Raw genomic sequence first — 17,608 nt, 5'->3', positions numbered from 1 at the left:
GTGGCATAATAGGCGTCTATACAGACCATCTATGACTTATCACACATGTAGTATTTCGAATACTTGTATCCTCTGGATCATGGCAAACCGCTCTTAACATCTCCATTCATCCCCTATCATCTCCCAGTCACAACTCCATTCCTCCCCGCAATCCCATTATTCACCGCCACAGCAAACGCAGCGATATCGGAGTTCGTTGGTAACCCCTGCTTTGGCTTATCGAACGGGAAAACAACACTCTTATCCCTGACTCCTAGACTATCCACGAACAACACGTTTGGAAAGCTTTGCGGCGTGAAGGCATTCCACGTCTCGCTTATCAGGTCGTCGAAAGCGGAGGCCGCCATATTCCTAATGATATGTTAGTGTCTGAAGAAAGCTTTTTTTGTTGAAGAAAACAGGATAGAGGGGGACGAACATGATGGCTTTATCAAAGATCAACACATCCTCCGGTTGTTGTGTCAACGTCCACGAGAAGATATGAAACATATCCTTCCTGTCGCTTTGCTTCGCAACGATATTCCGGTTCTGCTTCAGCTTCGCCAGCTGGTCGCTCTTCATAGTAGCAAGATTGTTGCTATTGCTGTATTTGTCGTAGAAAGGAAAGTTGCGGCCCGAGTAAAATCCTTGGTTTGCAAAGTCGCCTAGTGTCACATCATCTGGTAACTGCGCGATTATGAGGACGGAGGCACGGTCTGTGATGAAGTCACCCAGACGGCGCGTGGAGAGATCGGTGGCGCCGGGGTTGCCGACGGTATAACGGTTGTTGATGCGCTTTAGTGTCGTGAAAAGATCGTTCCATTGCGTTTGCGTGAGGTCCTTATACTGGTTGTCTGTGTCGAGGGTATGGCTGAGATTTATGATGATGAGTTCCTGGTATTTCGCGGTGAAGTCGTTGATCTGTTGTATGATGTCTGTAAGGGACTGTCCGTTCCCACCGAGCCAGATGTCGCCGACTTGGCCGTAGTGACCGGCTACCCATTCGCCTCTTGAGAGCACCGGACGAACGTCAAAATACCGTGACCCGGCTTCGAGTTGTTGGTAAAAATCCAGATACTGGGTCTGAGTGTTGGCAAAGTGTGCGCCGATAGTGCCAGGTTTGAATGTACCCATACCAGCGTCGTGAGAGCCTGGCATGCAGATGTGTTTTAACGTTCTGTTTGCCAGCGAACCCATGCTTTGCTGCATCCAATCTGCGTAACTGCCGCTATTTGACCACCAGGTTCCTGCCTCGTCAGTGGACATGATCCAGTTTACAGCAGCATTATGCCGGAATCCTAAGTCGATCTTTGATCCTTTCGAAGTCTGCTTTGTCGACATGTCGTCCAGAGATATCGTGAGTGCATAGTCCGAGGGCTTCCTTCCGAGTACCGTGAACCTATCTGATGTTCCTTCAATGCTGTAGTATGCCTCGCCTGCATCGTCGCGGGTGTTTCCTCTCGTCCCAAACTCGACGTATACTCTTGATGCCTGGCCTTTGCGCGGTCAGTGGAGGTATTCCTTTTGATCAAGAATATACATACCAGCGTTGATTGTTGGCCATTTCCATGTATCCATTTGATACGAATGTTGGCCATTCAAGGTCCAACTGAATGGCCAACCATTCACCAGTGTCAAGTCTCCACCTATCGATGCATGATGTGTTTAGCGCCTTTCGTCCCTCTGCATAGTCGGCTTGGTGGTGACTTACCCCAACCCATGATTGATAACTCTTCCGAATCTTCTTTGCTCTTTGAGAGATTGTTACGAGCTGACTGCAGCTGTTGCTGTTGTACGTGCTCTTCGACTGCAGCGTAACCCGTAAACTCGCCTTTGGGTCCAGTTGCTCGCACAACATCCCGGGCAAGCAATATACTTAACCCCCATCCTCCCCATGACCTATAAAACGGACGCATAGCGCCTAGAAGCCCAAGGCCCTGTCCTGTCTACTAACGGCACTCTACTGGGTCGGCCCTCCCGTCATTACAGGCCTCGTGCCGCTGTCAGCCACTCGATGGTAACTATTGGCTGTTAAAGCAGGTCCCAAACCCGCGCAGGGCTGTCTATATCGCTGTAAGCGGCTGTTTGCTTCATCAAATGGGGAGAGCGGCGAATTGGTGGTGTTGTTGCTGCCACTTTCCTGATTGGGCCAGCTCTGTTGTTTCACCTTTGTACCCACCCACCAACAAGATCGCGATAACCACGAGAAGACGGTTACAAGGCACCAACTCCGCTTGACAGCATCCAATGCGATGCGCGAAAACCACCAAGGCGAGGTGACATGTGGTGCAGCGTGGCTTCGGCAGGTTGTTGGGGTTTCGGTTGCCCTGGTCGCGCATGGCAGCGCCGATACTTGCTCCAAGCGTCTGTTCCACGGCACTATCAACGGCAAGGCGCTTGAGATAGTGCGAAATCCTCGCCCAAAGTCATGCGCACACACAAGAGAGGAAGCTAGAAAGTCAGAAAGACAAGAATAGTATAGAATGGTGGAAAGCAAGAAGTGGCGATGATCGTTAGGTTTCCCACGTGCTAGACAGCCAGGCATTGTTGGTCGCAGACGCGTGCCAGCCAAGTTCTTCATTTATATCCATGAGCGCACAACGTGACGGACTACCTGTCAACAGTAATCATCCAACCGTCGTTCAGTACACTGCCGTTCGCATCGACTCCACCCCAGACTACACACGTCGCGCCGTCGACTTCGGTACCCTTGGCGATTCCGAAGTGCCCCCTCGCTCCGAGGCCTCGCTTTGGCTTTCCTGGAATCTCCTTCTCCTCTTCGCCTTTTGTGTCTACGTATCGATATATCGCCTCAGCCCATTGCGACTCATGCGTATCTCTCTTCAAACCCGCGCGTATGTTATCCTTAGTCGCTGCGGCCGTGGAGCGCTCTGGTGCGAGCTGCAGTGCCCATATGTCGTCGAGGTAATCTCCGTTCTCAGTCTCTCCGCCGACAGCTAGCAAGTAGTGTCGCCCTTGACCTGTGGTGACGCCCACGAGTCCTGCATTTGCGCGCGCCTGCGGTGCTGTAACGGTGCTACTTTCGGTGTGCTTCACTTCTTCCCAGCCCCACCCACTAGTGACTGCAGATTTAGGGGTACGAAGTCAGTATTTGTCTCACATGCACTTCGTACAGTCAGAACTTACCAGGTGTAGTCCCGCGCTCTGCATGTGTCCACACATGTGATGCATCCACGTACTCGGTCGCACCTGACGCAAATGTCTCGATTCCCTTTCCACCAAACCGATAGAGGCGACTGCCAACGAGCGCGAGGCTTGCACCTTCCCGTGGCTGACCTGATGGGGAAGGTATGTTCGTCCACGTTCGTGTCTTGACGTCGAACGCAAGTGCATCGTTGGCAAGATTGCTGCTCGAACATTCGCGCCCTCCAACCACGAAGATGGTTCCGTATGAGTTTGCTTCTGGCGGCTCGGGAACGTGTTTCGCAGGATCGGCGGGGGCTTGCGGTGCCTTCTCAACGTACGTCGTCGTCTTGGGGCCTGGGAGGTCTGAGCTCGCCGAAGCGTGGCCAATTCGCTGGCTGGGGAACAGCGTGCCCTCGGCTGGATCGAGATAGGTCCAGGTGTTTGATATCGTATCGTAAACCCAGATCCGCCCCTTCTCATCTGTTACACCGTCTCCTTCGCCACCAAACATGTAGATGCTATCCCCAATGACCGCAGCCGTGTGTCCCCTTCTCGAGTTCGGTACATCGTCCAGGCCATTGGCCGCGCGGGCTGAGTATTTGGTGTAGTCGGCGTCGAGAACACCGCTCGATGGCAGGATGACAACGTGCATGTCATTGTCTGCGAGTTTGCCAGCTTCCGTCTCTCCACCAAAGATGTATGCGCGGCCTTTGACTACCGAAACGGTGTGATGCGAGCGAGGGAGTGGGACGGAGGATATGCGCGTGAGGTTTGCCTTGATCGGCAATGTCGGATGAGTTATGCCCTTGACGAGAGCTACACCGGCCTCCAGGAGGTTCTCGGCTGCGTAAAGCACACCGGCTGCTCCGGCTTCCATCGTTACTGAGGAAAGAGTTGTGTTTGCGTAATGAGGGGTGTGGAGTTGTGATAGGCAATGTGAGAAGCGAATATGTCAGAAGTTCAGCTAATACGAGTGACAAGTGCAGTATGATTGAGAGGAGGGATGTTGCATTGCGTGGTAGCTGTGAAGCTTAACACGAGGGTGACGTCATCACGCGAGACCCTTGTCGCCCTTACGCGTATCCTTCACGGCAAGCCAAACAAAAAAGAAAGCTGTCTACAGATTCAAAGCATCCGCCGTGTCTGCACATTATAGATCAATACCTTCAGACGACGATGCACTGTACCGTTGCTTCACAGTTCCAAGCACAGCCTGCGTCCTTCATACCAGCCAGTCACAACCGCTAATACACGTGTGGAAGTATTAACAACGAAGGGAATCCCATGTAATAGACAACCGCCCGTCTTCCTATCATACATTGGGTGATAGTTGATCGGATTTGACGTATCGCTCGACCTAAGAGATTGTTAGTGATGCAGCGCAACACATGTGTCATGTTGCATACCGTATCAATCGAGGCCTGCAAGAAGCTGCGCGCCTCAAGACCAACCCAAACCTTGAGCATCGAAAAATCGCCTCCACGAATCATCGACGAGCCACTTTGTGCACCAAGTTGTCGCAGTATTGGTAGAGCACTGGTTGCGTTAGCAGATGGCTAGATGCACGTTGTAATATCACTTACCCGGCAAAGAGATCCAAGTTAGGGTTCAAGCTCCTTCCGATACCTTCCAAGAGAAGGATGCTAAGAACGACATTGACAAAGTCGCCTTCAAGGCGAACATGATGCGTTCGTACCATGGAAAGAACCTCGTTGAGAATGTCTCCAATCTTGATGTTGCCGAGAGCAAAAGTACGGCTCTTGACTCCGAGCACCAGATGTTGCATGCGCAAAGCAAAAACTTCCCCGTCAAGTACTGCGTCTGGTTGTCTGCACCTCTCAACCATGAGATGACCTGCTTTGTAACCATCAAACTCGGCGACAGCCTTGAAGAGATCAAGGAAGTTGGCGCGGTTCTTCGCATTGAGCTCCGTTACAAGACCTGTGTCGATGAAAATGAGCTGTGGTCGATACCCCTCGTTGTCAATCTCCTGCAACTTCACTTTCCACTGCTTCGGGTTCTTCTTGTGTGGTCGCAGACGCTCGAGTACCTCTTCGGTAACATCAAGCGACTCTTTGGGGCCGGTCGTCCGGTCCTCCTTCTTGGCGAATATTGAGACGTCCAACTGCTCAGGCTTGTAGAAACGAACCATGATATTTCCCGGGTGTAGGTCGGCATGGATGAAATTGTCGATGAGGAGCATGGTGAGGAACGCATCTAGTCCTTCGTCTGCAATGTCCTTTTGGAACACTCCGCCTCCATTTTGTAGAAAGTCTTCCATGGGGATGCCTTGGGCGAACTCCTCGATAAGGACATTGCGCGTGGTGTAGTCAGTGTAAGGGTACGGGAACCAGGCTGTCGTCCGGTCCTTGAAGTTACGTCGGAAGAGCGTGAGATTCGCGGCTTCGATGCGCAGATCCAGTTGCAGCCTCATCATCTCGCCAAATTGTTCCACTTCGTCGGGAAATGACAGCCACTCCATCGTGGGTATAGCGTTGATGACAGCCGCGAAGAAGCCCATGATGCGCAAGTCTCTCCGGACAACCTTCTCAATGTTGGGGTGCAGAACCTTGATGGCAACATGGCTAGATGGTACCCTCGAGGGTGAGCTCTTGAGCGTTACGTCGACATTCTTCTTGATCCGCCGCGCCAGATTGAGTTCTTCTCGATCGATGCTGTTGTCCTCCAGGGTCGCAAGGTGCGGCTTCAGCTTCGCCTTGTATACCTGTGCTATTGCGCCAACGCCCAATGGCTTCTCGTCGAACTCCTCGAAGATGTCGTCAAAGCTCTGTCCGTCAAAAGCCGCCTCGATCGTTCGCTTCGTGACTTGTAATGTGTGCGCCGGGGCGTTGGAGTGGAGGGTCGACATGATTGAACACATCTCGGTTGGAAAGACATCTGTTCGGGAGGCAGCCCATTGTCCGAGCTATCATAGAGTCAGTCTACTTGATATCTTCTGAGTCTAACGTGACGGCACGCACCTTGATGAAGGCGGCACCAGCCCTCTCCATAGAGCCAACCAAGAAGCCATACCACCATAATGTGCCACTCCGCTCGTTGTCTCTATCCGGCTGTCGTGAACCAAGCCATATCGCAGGTATTGTCACGATGACCGGCACGAAGATGATGATGAGGTGGAGGAAGCGGAACCCGGTGGCTATGGGCTCGATTATGTAGTCCTCGATGAAGAAATAGATGCCTCGCCTGTACTTTGTAGAGTGCCTCAGCGCATGGGGCACCTGCTCGTCGAGCTCCTTCCGCGACGCCTCCAGCATGGCCTCCTCATGCGTCTTCTCTCCATGGCCGGATTTGTCATTGGCGACGTCGACGAAGGCAAGTGGACTGAGTATCGCGCCGCCCGCAGCTCCGGCAGCTGCACCGGACCATAGTATCGTTCGACCTTTGAAGTTTGGAGTCGCAAATTGACGGCGGAAGCGGGAGGCGGCGGTGGATGGACGCGTGAAGGCGCGGGTTGCGAGTTTGGGCAGGCCTGGGCGACAGCATTGGCGACCAAAAAGGAACGCCGTCCTCATGGTACCGGGTGGTGGGCAGATGCGCGTGCGGCTTCCATAAGGCAGGTAGCAATGCGCTGCTTGACCTGGCGCCCGTCGTGACGTCGGTCGGCGTAAATTCCATGTGACGCCGATCAGGCCATCTGCTGCCCGCGGTCACTTCCGCGGCCACCCACGCCACGCTGCCCCTCTCCTCCCACCACGCCCGTCACATCGCATATCCCCCACGCCCGAGCCATGCGGTCCATTTCCAAAGTTTTGCTCCTTTCCTGCACGTGCAGTCCCGATCAGTACATTGATGGCATGTCGCACTAGTTGAGGCTACTTCCTGCCTTCACCGCAGTACCTGACGCACACGACGGGAACGGGACAGTTGTTGAAAGCAGATGATTGATATACAATTAATTACAACAGGCTAAACGGCCCCTACCTTCGCCAGTGGATATCTACGCAGTAATGAAGCCCTCGAAGCCCTTGTCCAGTGCACTTCGCGTCATTTCGCTGTACAGTGGGAACCCGCCGGCGAAGTTCAACTGCTCTCGAAGTTTGCCCGGCACGTTGTCACCCATGTACCATGACTTGGTCTGCGGGAACAGTGTCTTGTCCGAGAGCTCGGTGATCTTCTCCCGCCACTCCTTCTCTGCTTCGTGTGTGGCATCACAGTAGTTGATGCCTTGCTCTCGAAGCTTGACCATGGCATCGACGATCCAGTCTCCCTGAACCTCAACGCACGTGGGTCCGTTGGAAAACGCCGTCGGTCCCTGAGCACCGTAGAGGAAGAAGCAGTTGCTACAGTCCAGTCAGTATCTGCAGTAGTTGGATGCACTTGAGAACTTACGGGAAACCGCTCAGGCTCATACCCAGGTACGAGTAGGTGCCGTTCTTCCACTTTTCTGACAGCTCAACACCGTCGACATCCTTCAGTCCCATGTTCTTCATACCACCTGTCACTGAATCGAAGCCGGTTGCAAGGGCGATGACGTCGAACTCGTGTAGAGTACCGTCAGCCAGCACAATACCCTTTTCAGTAACCTCCTTGATCGGGTTCTTGTTCACGTCGATGACCTTGTTCTCGGGCTTATCGAGCATCTCGTAGTAGTTTTGCTCCAGACTCGGTCGCTTGGTACCAAAGGCATGCGGTGGCTCTAGAGGCGCAAGAATCTCACGCTTCTCAGGATCCGTTATCCGGGCTCGCGTCTTCTTTGCCCAGAAGTTGTAGGCTTCGCGGTTGGCTTTGTTGTCGAACAACAGATCCTTGTAGTTTGCCTGCGATCACAGTAAGTGTCTGCTGATGTAGGGGCTTCTTATCTATCGCTTACCAGCCAGAACTCGAAACCACCGTTCTCCCACATCTTCTCGTAGAACGCCTCGCGCTCCTCGGGTGAGTCATCGAAGGTGTTCTTCTCGATGTAGTCGTACTGGAAGCCAGCGAACGTTGTCAGTCTTTTCTTGAAGATTTCCTGGTATTCGCCCTGCTTCCGTCTGTCCTGCTCCTCCTTTGTGAGAGCTTTCTGTTGCATCGGAAGGCAAAGGTTGGGCGTGCGAACAAATTGGGTTATAATGGCGGCCGTCTTCGATGTCTCCTGGGCGATCTGAACACCTGTCGATCCTGTGCCAATGACGGCAACACGTTTGCCCTTGACGTCTACTCCAGATGCTGGCCAGAATGAGCTGTGGTGGATCTCGCCCTCGAACTTGTCCATTCCTGGCCAGTCGGGGAAATGACGCTTCGCCGCGAAGCCCAGAGCCAAAAGGAAATACTTGCAGCGCGCTGTCCGGCCATCTTCGGTCTTCACGACCCATTTCGAGGAGGGTTTGTCGAACTGAGCCTCGACAACTCTGGTGTTGAACGCGCAATCTTTCTTGATATCCAGCTTTCGCTCGACGTGGTCGAAATACTGTTGGAGCTCTTCCGTACCGGGGTATCTGCAGGACCAATTCCAGTCCTATCCGCCAATGTTAGTCTTCGTATGGCGATACGACAAGATTGTTACATACCTTCCAGATCTCAGGCATACTGTATTCGTAGATGGGTACCTGGGAATCGACCCGAGCTCCGGGATAGCAGTTCCAGTGCCAGATACCACCAATGTTGGAACCAGCCTCCATAATCTTGCACTTGAAGCCCTGCTGGCGGAGTTTGTGCATCAGGTAGACGCCGCCGAAACCGGCGCCTACAATCAGAACATCGGTCTCGAGCTCTTTTGCATAGTTCTCGTTATTCGGATCCGCCGCTTCGTTCGTCGCACCGATGTCTGTCCGAAAGTGGACCATTGTGGGAGGAGTGATTCTGGAATGAAGAGGAGGCTGTGAGACTGAAAAGTTACTGTCGATCCTTTGGATAGACACATCATGGGCGATATACTCTCTATATATACGTCAACGCACGACATACCCCTCCTGGGCGGATCCTGCATGACGGCCACGCTATTCGCGATCCTGCCACCGTCTCACGCCCGATAACCAGGGCGAATTGCGTTTCGCCTGTGGACGCTGCCACACTCCAGTAACGTTTCGAGACCATGTCGATCTCCTCTAGTATCCCATCCGACCGGACGCCCTAAGGGAATCAACGGAGATGTCGCGTGTGAAGGCCTGGTACTGGATGTGTCTGAATGCGGAAACACTCCGCGGCAGCGCCACGCACAGGCGATCGATACGGTTGCTCTCCGAATGTCTAGTTTGCGGGGTAGATACAGCTACCCCGGTACCCCGCATAACACCGTTCTGTCAAGGCGAACATGATGCCGACGGAAACGCCGGCTTGCCGATTCTGGTAATTCGAACAGAACAAATGTCAGTGTTGTCGGGACTCTACTCTAAGAGTGACCGTATCACTGTTCTGTCATCCATGGAGCTGCATTTGGAAACGCTTTCGACTTCAAGTCGCGTCCGAGTGCTAGCATTCACCATGCGAACACATACAGAGTCAATGACTCGTGTTCGGGGTCGCAAGCTTCAAGCGCGATTAGTATGCACTAATCTGCATCACATGGGACCAAATAAGCCCGACGATCGTATTGTCGCCTAGCCATTTCAGTGGTGTATGGGAATCTGGATGTCTCAACATGCGCAAATGCAGGGCATTCAGATGTTACCGCCCGGTCCGAAGGAAATCTGCGGAACCGCATCCCACAAAGATCGAATTTGGACACATGCACGGACTCCTGAAGCCACCCGGACTGTTTATAGGACTGGATGAAAGGAAACTCACCTGATATCCTCCTCAACGGACAAACAAACTTCTGGTACCTTCTCACACAGGTAATAGTGGTGTACAAAATGTTGTGAGCCATTTACTGACTTCGTACATCGATCTTTAGGCATGGTTTGGAAGAGTTGTACTGATCACAAAGCATGGACGTAGCTTGACGATGCATCTGCTAAGCATCGAAGAAGAGAAGACTGCCATACACCAAGAGCTTCGCCATGTTCGTCGTGGCAAGGTGCGACCCCGATCGCGTCAGTGAAGAGCTGGAGTGGAGTAGGATTTCCACTTTGTAAATGGCTTACTTGACTGTCCTGGCTACATTTCGAATGGGCTATTACGGTGTTACCCCCCCAATAGTATCTGTTCACGATTGACTCAACATGGTTGTCATGATGGATTGACCAAGTGGCAAGTGGATGTTCTGGCTAGAGCTTCTTCGTTCTTCTAATATTCGTTAAGAGACTACCATCCTGTTGCACTAACGCGGAACATAGCAAATCGATCAAGCGATCTTTACTCGAGACCATGCCAACTTTCTAACTGGAGTTCCACAAGACTTCATCCACTAAAGACGCTTTTCATCAAACCTTACTATCGCTTTGGGCATCCAACTCGTGAGGATCGTGGCGATCGTGATCTGCCAGTTCTGCGGGAATTTGCCCTTTCTCACTCACCTCATGGCATGTGCCACCCCTTGATGCATCCAAGGAAGAACTATCGGCTTCATACACCACGGATTTACCATGCGTATTCCTATACCGGCGGAACAAGAAGAAGGCCGCGAAGGCTGAAGCTAGGACGACTACCGGAACAGTGATACCTGTAGCTATCGCGACTTTCCGAGAGGTGTTCTTAGGAGCAGGCGTCGACTCAGGCGATTTAGTGGGCTCAGATGATGAGACAGGTGTTGTCGAGGTGGGAGTTGAGAACGCCGATTGCAGCGTGGATGCTGGAGAAGCAGAAGATGATGATGGCAATGATGTTGTTGCTGGTACCGATGTTGTAGCGGCTATCGCCATGTCAGCTCGTCGCTTTCTCATCCCAGAACAACGGACTACTGACCTTCGATCTCAGCCAACTTAGAACCGCCGATATCACAGTAGCTACTAAAGACTTCCAGCGCCGTCGTATTCTGCGAAGGGTCGTCTGGACACTGGGTCATGACATGAGCTCCTATCATGCTGGAGAACTTGGCCGAGCTCTCGTAGCAGACTGTAAGACGGAAATCACGAGGTCAGCGCATGTCGCAGACGCAAGTCTTGTTCCATAGTGTCAACTTACAGCAAGTAAACGACTGGTATGAGCCGCCATCCCCACACCCCCATTTCATATTACGCACGATAGTCGACAACTCGAACTCGGCACATGTTGCGAGAAGCTTGTATTCTTCAATCTGATCAATGAAGATACTCGTAGGACCACTAGCGCCTGCTACGCTAAGCAGGGCTAGGAGAAGAGCAAGAGCAAGAGCGGGAAAGCCTCGGCTGCCAAACATCTTGGAGTATGCTAGCGTATCACACTGGGGAGGTAAATCGATACAAGCCTTCTTTTTTCACAGCGGGAAGGCTAAGGGAAGAGTTGTGGAGAAAGCTGGGTTGGCAGCGGACCGGCGTATTTTGTACGCAGGGCGTTTTCGCACATGTCGCAAATTACCCCAGCCTTCCTTCGCTGGAAATGGATGTCTGGATGTGATAGCACGGGCATGTGTATGCACATACTTGAACCCGAGACGGCTGAACTCTGATTGGACGCCCACGTACGCATAAATAGACTTTCACCTCAACACACCGGCAAGGCTGAGGAATTGTGCAGCAGCAACAACGCCGAACGAGAAATGATCGGGGTCTGATAGTGACGGGTGAGAACATGGCGTTCTCTTCGGTGCCTGCCATTGACTGAATCCGGCGGGTGCGTCGCCATTTATCTCTAGAGTTTCGATCGGGCCAATAGGGGCGGCCTTTGGGGCGGCCCAGCTGCATGCACAGCGTCCGTGGGTACACTCCCGCAGCTGTCACAGACAGCCACCACAATCAAGGCTAGCTCACCCGTAAACTTTCGATGCGATAAAATTAGCTGGTAATTTGAGGTGATGCCACGGCGAACGTGGCTGGCAAGGCTGGCCCCATATGTCTCCAAACCATCAACACAGGCGCATTCAACTGTATTCGGCCCCTCGCAAGGTTGACCTGGATGGCCACCATGGCATATATAGTCTTTGGCATGCAAAGACTAAATTACTCACCAATTACTACCCACATCTGTTTATAAATCGTATACATCTACGCACCACCAACTTTCACGATGCGCAGCCTTATGGCTATCACTTCCTTGCTGGGGCTATCGACAACGGTAGTCAACGGTTTGGTACCAACTCGCAGGCAAGCTTCAACTTCATTCGCAGGAAGTAATGAGTACTTTCTTCATGCCCTTTCTGCATCCGAGCAGAAGGAGTATGTTGAAACTCTTGCTGGATGGGGCGCCAAGGTCCTGAGGCTGTGGGGTAAGTAGCATTTGAACAGTTATGAACACCTTTGGAATAATTCTGCATCCTCTTAGCAGTGGACTTGAGGGGATATCTGCAGTACTGACAATCGTTGTGCAGCGACGAACGTTGCTACAGGGTGCTTGAAGGGCAGTACTATCGAGAATGACGTGCCAGCTTTCGAAGCGACGGTTGGTGTGTACGATACCACCGTTCTAGATAAGCTCGACGACACTCTCAAACTACTGCACGACAACGGTATGAAGGCAATCATATCTCCCCACAACGCCAATACACTGGGCGGTAGCGCAGGGTGCGATGCATACTGTCAGAAGTATGGCGACGCACCTACCTTCTACTCTTCATCCAACGCCAAAGCCGACTACGACAACAGACTCAGCGAGATGCTAAACTACCAGTCACCAAACTTTGGCAAAGCCTGGAAAGATATGGAAGAGGTCATCATGGCTTTCGACCTACAGAACGAGCCGCTGATTGGGCAAATCGACCTGTTGAACGCCAACGACCCGGACGACTGGCTGTGTGGCCGTGCTGGAGCACTGCGCAGTGCTCTTGGATCCTCCAACATCAAGGTTGCCACAGGCGGTGTCGGCGGCTCTCACTACTGCTGTAACCACGAGTTCAATACGCTGGAGAAGGCTATGCAGTGCGATGCCATCGACATCATCAGCATGCACGGATACATGAGCAAGGCGTCTGACTGGGCGTACTACATCACCGGCGATAGGGAGGTCTTGAGCGGAGCGAGGGCTGCAGGCAAGAACATCATGATGGAAGAGTGGGGCGTCTCGGTCGACTACCAGGACTCTTTCGATACGCAGGTTCAAGTGTTCAATGATGCTGGAGTTCCTTGGGTAAGCATAACAGCTGTGAATATCTGATGAAACGCATACTGACGTACATTGTAGTTGTACTGGCAGATCGTCCCTGGCTTAGACGGCTCTGAAGCTGGCGCGCCCACCAGCTGTGGTTATGATAGCTTCGAGATTGGTTTGGGTAGCTCAAAGGGCGATGTCGCCGGAGGGATTGCTGCAGCGAGCGCAGCTTCGGCAGCGCAATCTTGGGCGGGTTATTTGTGATGAAGTCAATTTGGCTCGCGAGTGTTTTCTCGGTTGCGCTTCCTTTCGTTGATGTATTTCTCCAATTTTGAAAGTGTAGGGTTCGGCAAGCGCGTGCCATTCCCTCGTGCCACTCTTTAGTTTGATCATGTTATTCATGGATACACGACCTATACCATTGGATTGAGTTGCTTACTTCATAACTAATAAACCAAATGCGTTGCTCCTTCAGAGTTGTTGCTGTTATGGCGCTGCGTGGTGGAAATTCAGGGTGCGCGTTGCACTTGCCAAAACTCCACGCACCGTCGACGGGTCGACATGACGTCACAAGACCCACTTTTCTACTGGCGCGTCTCCCACGCGTGCGCGCAGCCGGAGGTTGCGAAACCTCCTCTAGGCGCTATAGTGCTCTGTCGGTCTCGTGTACTCATCACAACAGATTACCCTAAACATCACGACTTTGCTCAACGGTCTTTGACCTCTGCTTCTCAACAGAGTAGGAAGCGGGACGGATGAGGCTCGGTATGAGTAGTGTCCAAATGTCTTTTCATATCCATTGCTGTTATATGGCGTACCCTTGCATCATGCAACGCACGGGGCGTTCGCTGTCTAGACGCCTTTGTGTAACGATTAGCGAGTGAAGGCAAACACAAATCGGCATCGAGTAATGCCAAACTGATCACTCACCTTCCACCTATCTCACGAATATCAACCACACCAAGGAAGCGCGAAGTCATATCGAACTTTAAGAAAGCATGGGCTGGCGCGACGAATGGCCCGTTGGATCGAATGGAGAAGAGTACGACGGCAAACAGATTCTGACACTGGTGCGGGACAATGCTAGTCCCTTCAGAGACGTGTGGAACGTCCAGTTGCTCATTGATGAGATTGAAGAGAAGCTCCAAGTTGAAGTAACAGATATCCCGACTATCGATAAAGGCTCCAACAACTATGTACGTGCATTATCATGGCTATTCTAGGGTCAGCTGATCTAGCCATGCGGCCCAACGCGATAGGCTCGGCGGAGACGATATCGGAACTCAATGTCATTCTAACTCAGCTCGCTTACCAATCACAGTTTACTGATTTGTGCTTAGGGATTTCACCTTCAGGTTCGCGATGGACCGGACTTGGTAGTTCGTCTAGCTCGCGGCGACGTCAATATGCCGGATTTTGATGGCTTTGTCGTCGAGCGGCAGGTCGCTGAAGTTAAATTCGAAGCCGCCACATATGATCTGTTGCGGAACGAAGCAGAAGTCCGCGCATCTCGTCTGCTCTATCACCGTGCACCGGTCCTCAAACCGAGTCCTAAAGTCCAGATACCAGCAGATCTCTCGGGTCGACGCATCTTTGTGTTCGAACGATCAGACGGCACAAACAATGTGTGGAAAGGGCTCGATGCTGAGGCAAAGGTATGAGTCATTATTCGAGGCGTTGAGATATACTAAAAGCTCTCAGATTGTTCTCCTTGATCAGCTTGCACGCATGCGTGCCGCTCTCTTCAACTATTGCCCACCCTCTGACTTTGCAGCCAAGTACCTGCATAGCCGCATCTTTGACTTCAAACCACACGCTTTCACCTTACCCGTAGCGCCTACTCGCGAATTCTGGATACACGTAATGGAGTCAAAGGTTGAAGCAACAATCAAGAACGAAGGTGACATGATTGGATGGGAAGATGATGAAGAAACTGTGGGACCTGTTGCACTAGCAGCGAAGCAGTCTCTCCTCAGAGCGATACCACATCTACTGCCGCAAGAGAACTCCGAGATCTTGTACAGGTTAGTGCTTGAGCACGGTGACTTTGGGATACACAATACTTCGATCATCACAGACGACGACCGTAAGCCCGGAGTGACGTCGCTATATGATTGGGAGACAGCATGCATCGTTCCAGCTCTACTAGCTGACCCACTTGTCGCGGCTGGTCCTGTGGATCTGATCACGAACGAGCATGCTGAGCCGGCTGTCACTAGGATACCTGGATCACCGACGGCTGCAGAACTTGAAGCATATGCCACCTGGTCGCGACATTACATCACGGTTCGTCTGAACCGAATCCTGCTTACCATGACGGTGCGCTAACACCTGGTACAATGAACAGGAGTTGTACACGCATGCGCCAGATTTCGAATTCGCGATCAAAGCGGGAAAAGATGTGCACTATCTGTGGTTTGCGTTGCGCGACTGGCATGGTGGTGAGTCTGAAAAGTTCTTCGGCGAACTTGGAGCTTGGGCAGAGGCACGATTGAAGGACATGAACATCCCGTGAGGGAATACCACCACGTCGGGGCTTTTGGTGCACAGTTCGCCATCTTTCTGAGTGGGACCAGTAGTGGATCGTGGGATATTGGTGTGGTCTGGGGGGAAAAGATATTCACTCCATGAGCGAAAATGAAGCCAAAAGCATACAACAGCTGGAGTTCGTCAGTCATTGATCAGCAACCAATGCACTGCTCAGCTCTGCTGAGCGGACGCAACGCGATGCAATCATTATTCATTGAAGCTCAGGACAATTGACGAACGTCACCGGGGTGGCAAAAGCTGTGCTCGGCGCGAAAAGAGCTCGCTTTGATCTTGTCAAGATTCATGGGTCGCATGTTCAGTCGGCGCGTGAAGCACGCCCAGGGCGCCTATAGACTAGTTTCAGTCTGTAGGCTCGGGGCGCATTGCAGGGGGCGCGTGGAACTTCTTGTGATCGTTTAACGCGTAGCCTGGACTGAGCCTTTACTGGAAGACACTGTGTGCTGTTTTTCTAGGAATTCGGAATGTTGCAGTAGTTTCGGCAGGTGCGGCCCTGGCGGGAGGTGGGGTGGCGGGGTAGCTGTCTACTATGAGTTTAGCGTGGCTACTTCTGGTTAAAACGGCGCATGGCCCCAGGGACAATCGCGCGCAGCAAACAATCTTGGGGTCGCAAGAGAACAATCTCCACTCCCACCATCACATTGAGGAGGATACTCATCATTAAGCCACATCTCATCCAGCCCCGTTCATCAGAAACACTTGTGTGAAGAGCTAGGTCTATCAGTCTGACTACGAGATGAATCCGGATACCAACAGACTCCCATGCCCCGACTGGGTCGTTGTGCTTAATTCAAACGTACAGTAAGTGTACCAGAGCTGGCACGAAAGCATCAGTTGTTGATTACCGGTTTAACAGCGTCGCAACACACCGAGCATGGTTCAAAACGTACACGCCCTTCAAATCAGAAGTGGTAGTCTATGCGGACATGTTTCCCATACCCTGTCCCGTGCTGGGAATAGGAAGCGTCGAGATTCCGACAATAAGCTCGCCCGATGCTTCAGGTGCATCCTCGCACGAAACCATCCTCCTCCACGAAGTCTTGCACGCGCCTGCAGCTATCTACAACTTTTTTGGGCAGCCTCTCTCCACAGATGGTTACACCCTTGCGTTTGGTAGTGACAACCCGAAATCTCTAGGCACTATCAAAGACCGCCAGGGCAAGGATGTCGCCTATCTTGACGCCGAGCACCCAAAGTGGGCACCCAAAGTACGCTGTGCACCAGATGGATCTACGCTCGGTCCATACGTGTTCTAGAAGAATGATGGTGCGCCAACGCTCCTAGGTGGTCATTGGAACGAAGCCGAAGAGCGCAGGTGGCAAAAGTTCAAAGCTAGAAAAGAACAACCCATAGAGACGGCCACTCCAGTCGAACAGCCTGGCGAACCAGCGTCACCGAATATCTCTTCCCCAGTGAACACAAGTAAGATTCCCTCGCGAACTGCCCCCTCAGGCTCGAACGCAAAAGACAGAGAACAACCCACTTCAGGGCGACAACAACGCGATCATCTTCTTCTTCCAAAGCCTGCATTCTCTCACAAAAAGAAACGACGGGCTCCTCAACATCGACAAAGTGCACACCGACAAGATGCTACGTCCCACAAGGCCGAGGAAACCACTGCTCCTAAGAAAAGCTATGCTTTAGAAATCCTCATTGCGATAACTGGTATCTCGGTAGCTTGGTGGGCAGTGAGTGGTGTTCGCGCTTGAGAGCTTCGTGGTGGGTCTTAGGCTGGTGGGGCGAACGCGCGCAAAAAAAAAAGATCACCACCACCATGGCGCAAAAAAGAGCAAAAACATACAACAGCGGGGATTCGCTAGTGGTCACCCACCTAACTACTAATCCGCCGGTACACTGCTTGTATATGGCTGAGCGGACGGGAAGCCTAATTCTC

General features: G+C 52.3%; 6 protein-coding genes across 6 annotated transcripts; 2 read left to right on the top strand and 4 right to left on the bottom strand.

Moving 5' to 3' along the window:
- Window positions 1-351: 351 nt before the first annotated feature.
- J4E87_008063 (uncharacterized protein) lies at window positions 352-1,895 on the bottom strand (the record flags this gene model as incomplete). Its single annotated transcript, XM_049379656.1, has 2 exons — window positions 352-1,475; window positions 1,691-1,895. 2 exons carry the CDS (start codon window positions 1,893-1,895, stop codon window positions 352-354), a joined length of 1,329 nt encoding a protein of 442 aa, XP_049230543.1.
- A 694-nt stretch (window positions 1,896-2,589) lies between these two features.
- J4E87_008062 (uncharacterized protein) lies at window positions 2,590-4,003 on the bottom strand (the record flags this gene model as incomplete). The annotated part of the gene is made up of 2 exons (XM_049379655.1): window positions 2,590-3,062; window positions 3,127-4,003. 2 exons carry the CDS (start codon window positions 4,001-4,003, stop codon window positions 2,590-2,592), a joined length of 1,350 nt encoding a protein of 449 aa, XP_049230542.1.
- Window positions 4,004-4,438: 435 nt separating this feature from the next.
- Window positions 4,439-6,659, bottom strand: J4E87_008061 (uncharacterized protein; the record flags this gene model as incomplete). The annotated part of the gene is made up of 4 exons (XM_049379654.1): window positions 4,439-4,483; window positions 4,533-4,662; window positions 4,710-6,052; window positions 6,108-6,659. The coding sequence occupies 4 exons, from the start codon at window positions 6,657-6,659 to the stop codon at window positions 4,439-4,441; spliced, it is 2,070 nt and encodes a 689-aa protein (XP_049230541.1).
- Window positions 6,660-7,084: 425 nt separating this feature from the next.
- Window positions 7,085-8,912, bottom strand: J4E87_008060 (uncharacterized protein; the record flags this gene model as incomplete). Its single annotated transcript, XM_049379653.1, has 4 exons — window positions 7,085-7,427; window positions 7,477-7,904; window positions 7,958-8,584; window positions 8,637-8,912. The coding sequence occupies 4 exons, from the start codon at window positions 8,910-8,912 to the stop codon at window positions 7,085-7,087; spliced, it is 1,674 nt and encodes a 557-aa protein (XP_049230540.1).
- A 3,238-nt stretch (window positions 8,913-12,150) lies between these two features.
- J4E87_008059 (uncharacterized protein) lies at window positions 12,151-13,431 on the top strand (the record flags this gene model as incomplete). The annotated part of the gene is made up of 3 exons (XM_049379652.1): window positions 12,151-12,349; window positions 12,452-13,206; window positions 13,261-13,431. 3 exons carry the CDS (start codon window positions 12,151-12,153, stop codon window positions 13,429-13,431), a joined length of 1,125 nt encoding a protein of 374 aa, XP_049230539.1.
- A 734-nt stretch (window positions 13,432-14,165) lies between these two features.
- On the top strand, window positions 14,166-15,682 carry J4E87_008058 (uncharacterized protein; the record flags this gene model as incomplete). The annotated part of the gene is made up of 4 exons (XM_049379651.1): window positions 14,166-14,363; window positions 14,508-14,822; window positions 14,869-15,486; window positions 15,515-15,682. 4 exons carry the CDS (start codon window positions 14,166-14,168, stop codon window positions 15,680-15,682), a joined length of 1,299 nt encoding a protein of 432 aa, XP_049230538.1.
- Window positions 15,683-17,608: the final 1,926 nt, after the last annotated feature.

This window comes from Alternaria ethzedia (assembly GCF_023757985.1).
Source record: "Alternaria ethzedia strain BMP 0044 chromosome Unknown scaffold_24, whole genome shotgun sequence".
NCBI lineage: Eukaryota > Fungi > Ascomycota > Dothideomycetes > Pleosporales > Pleosporaceae > Alternaria > Alternaria ethzedia.
This window is presented reverse-complemented; position numbering and strand designations above follow the sequence as displayed.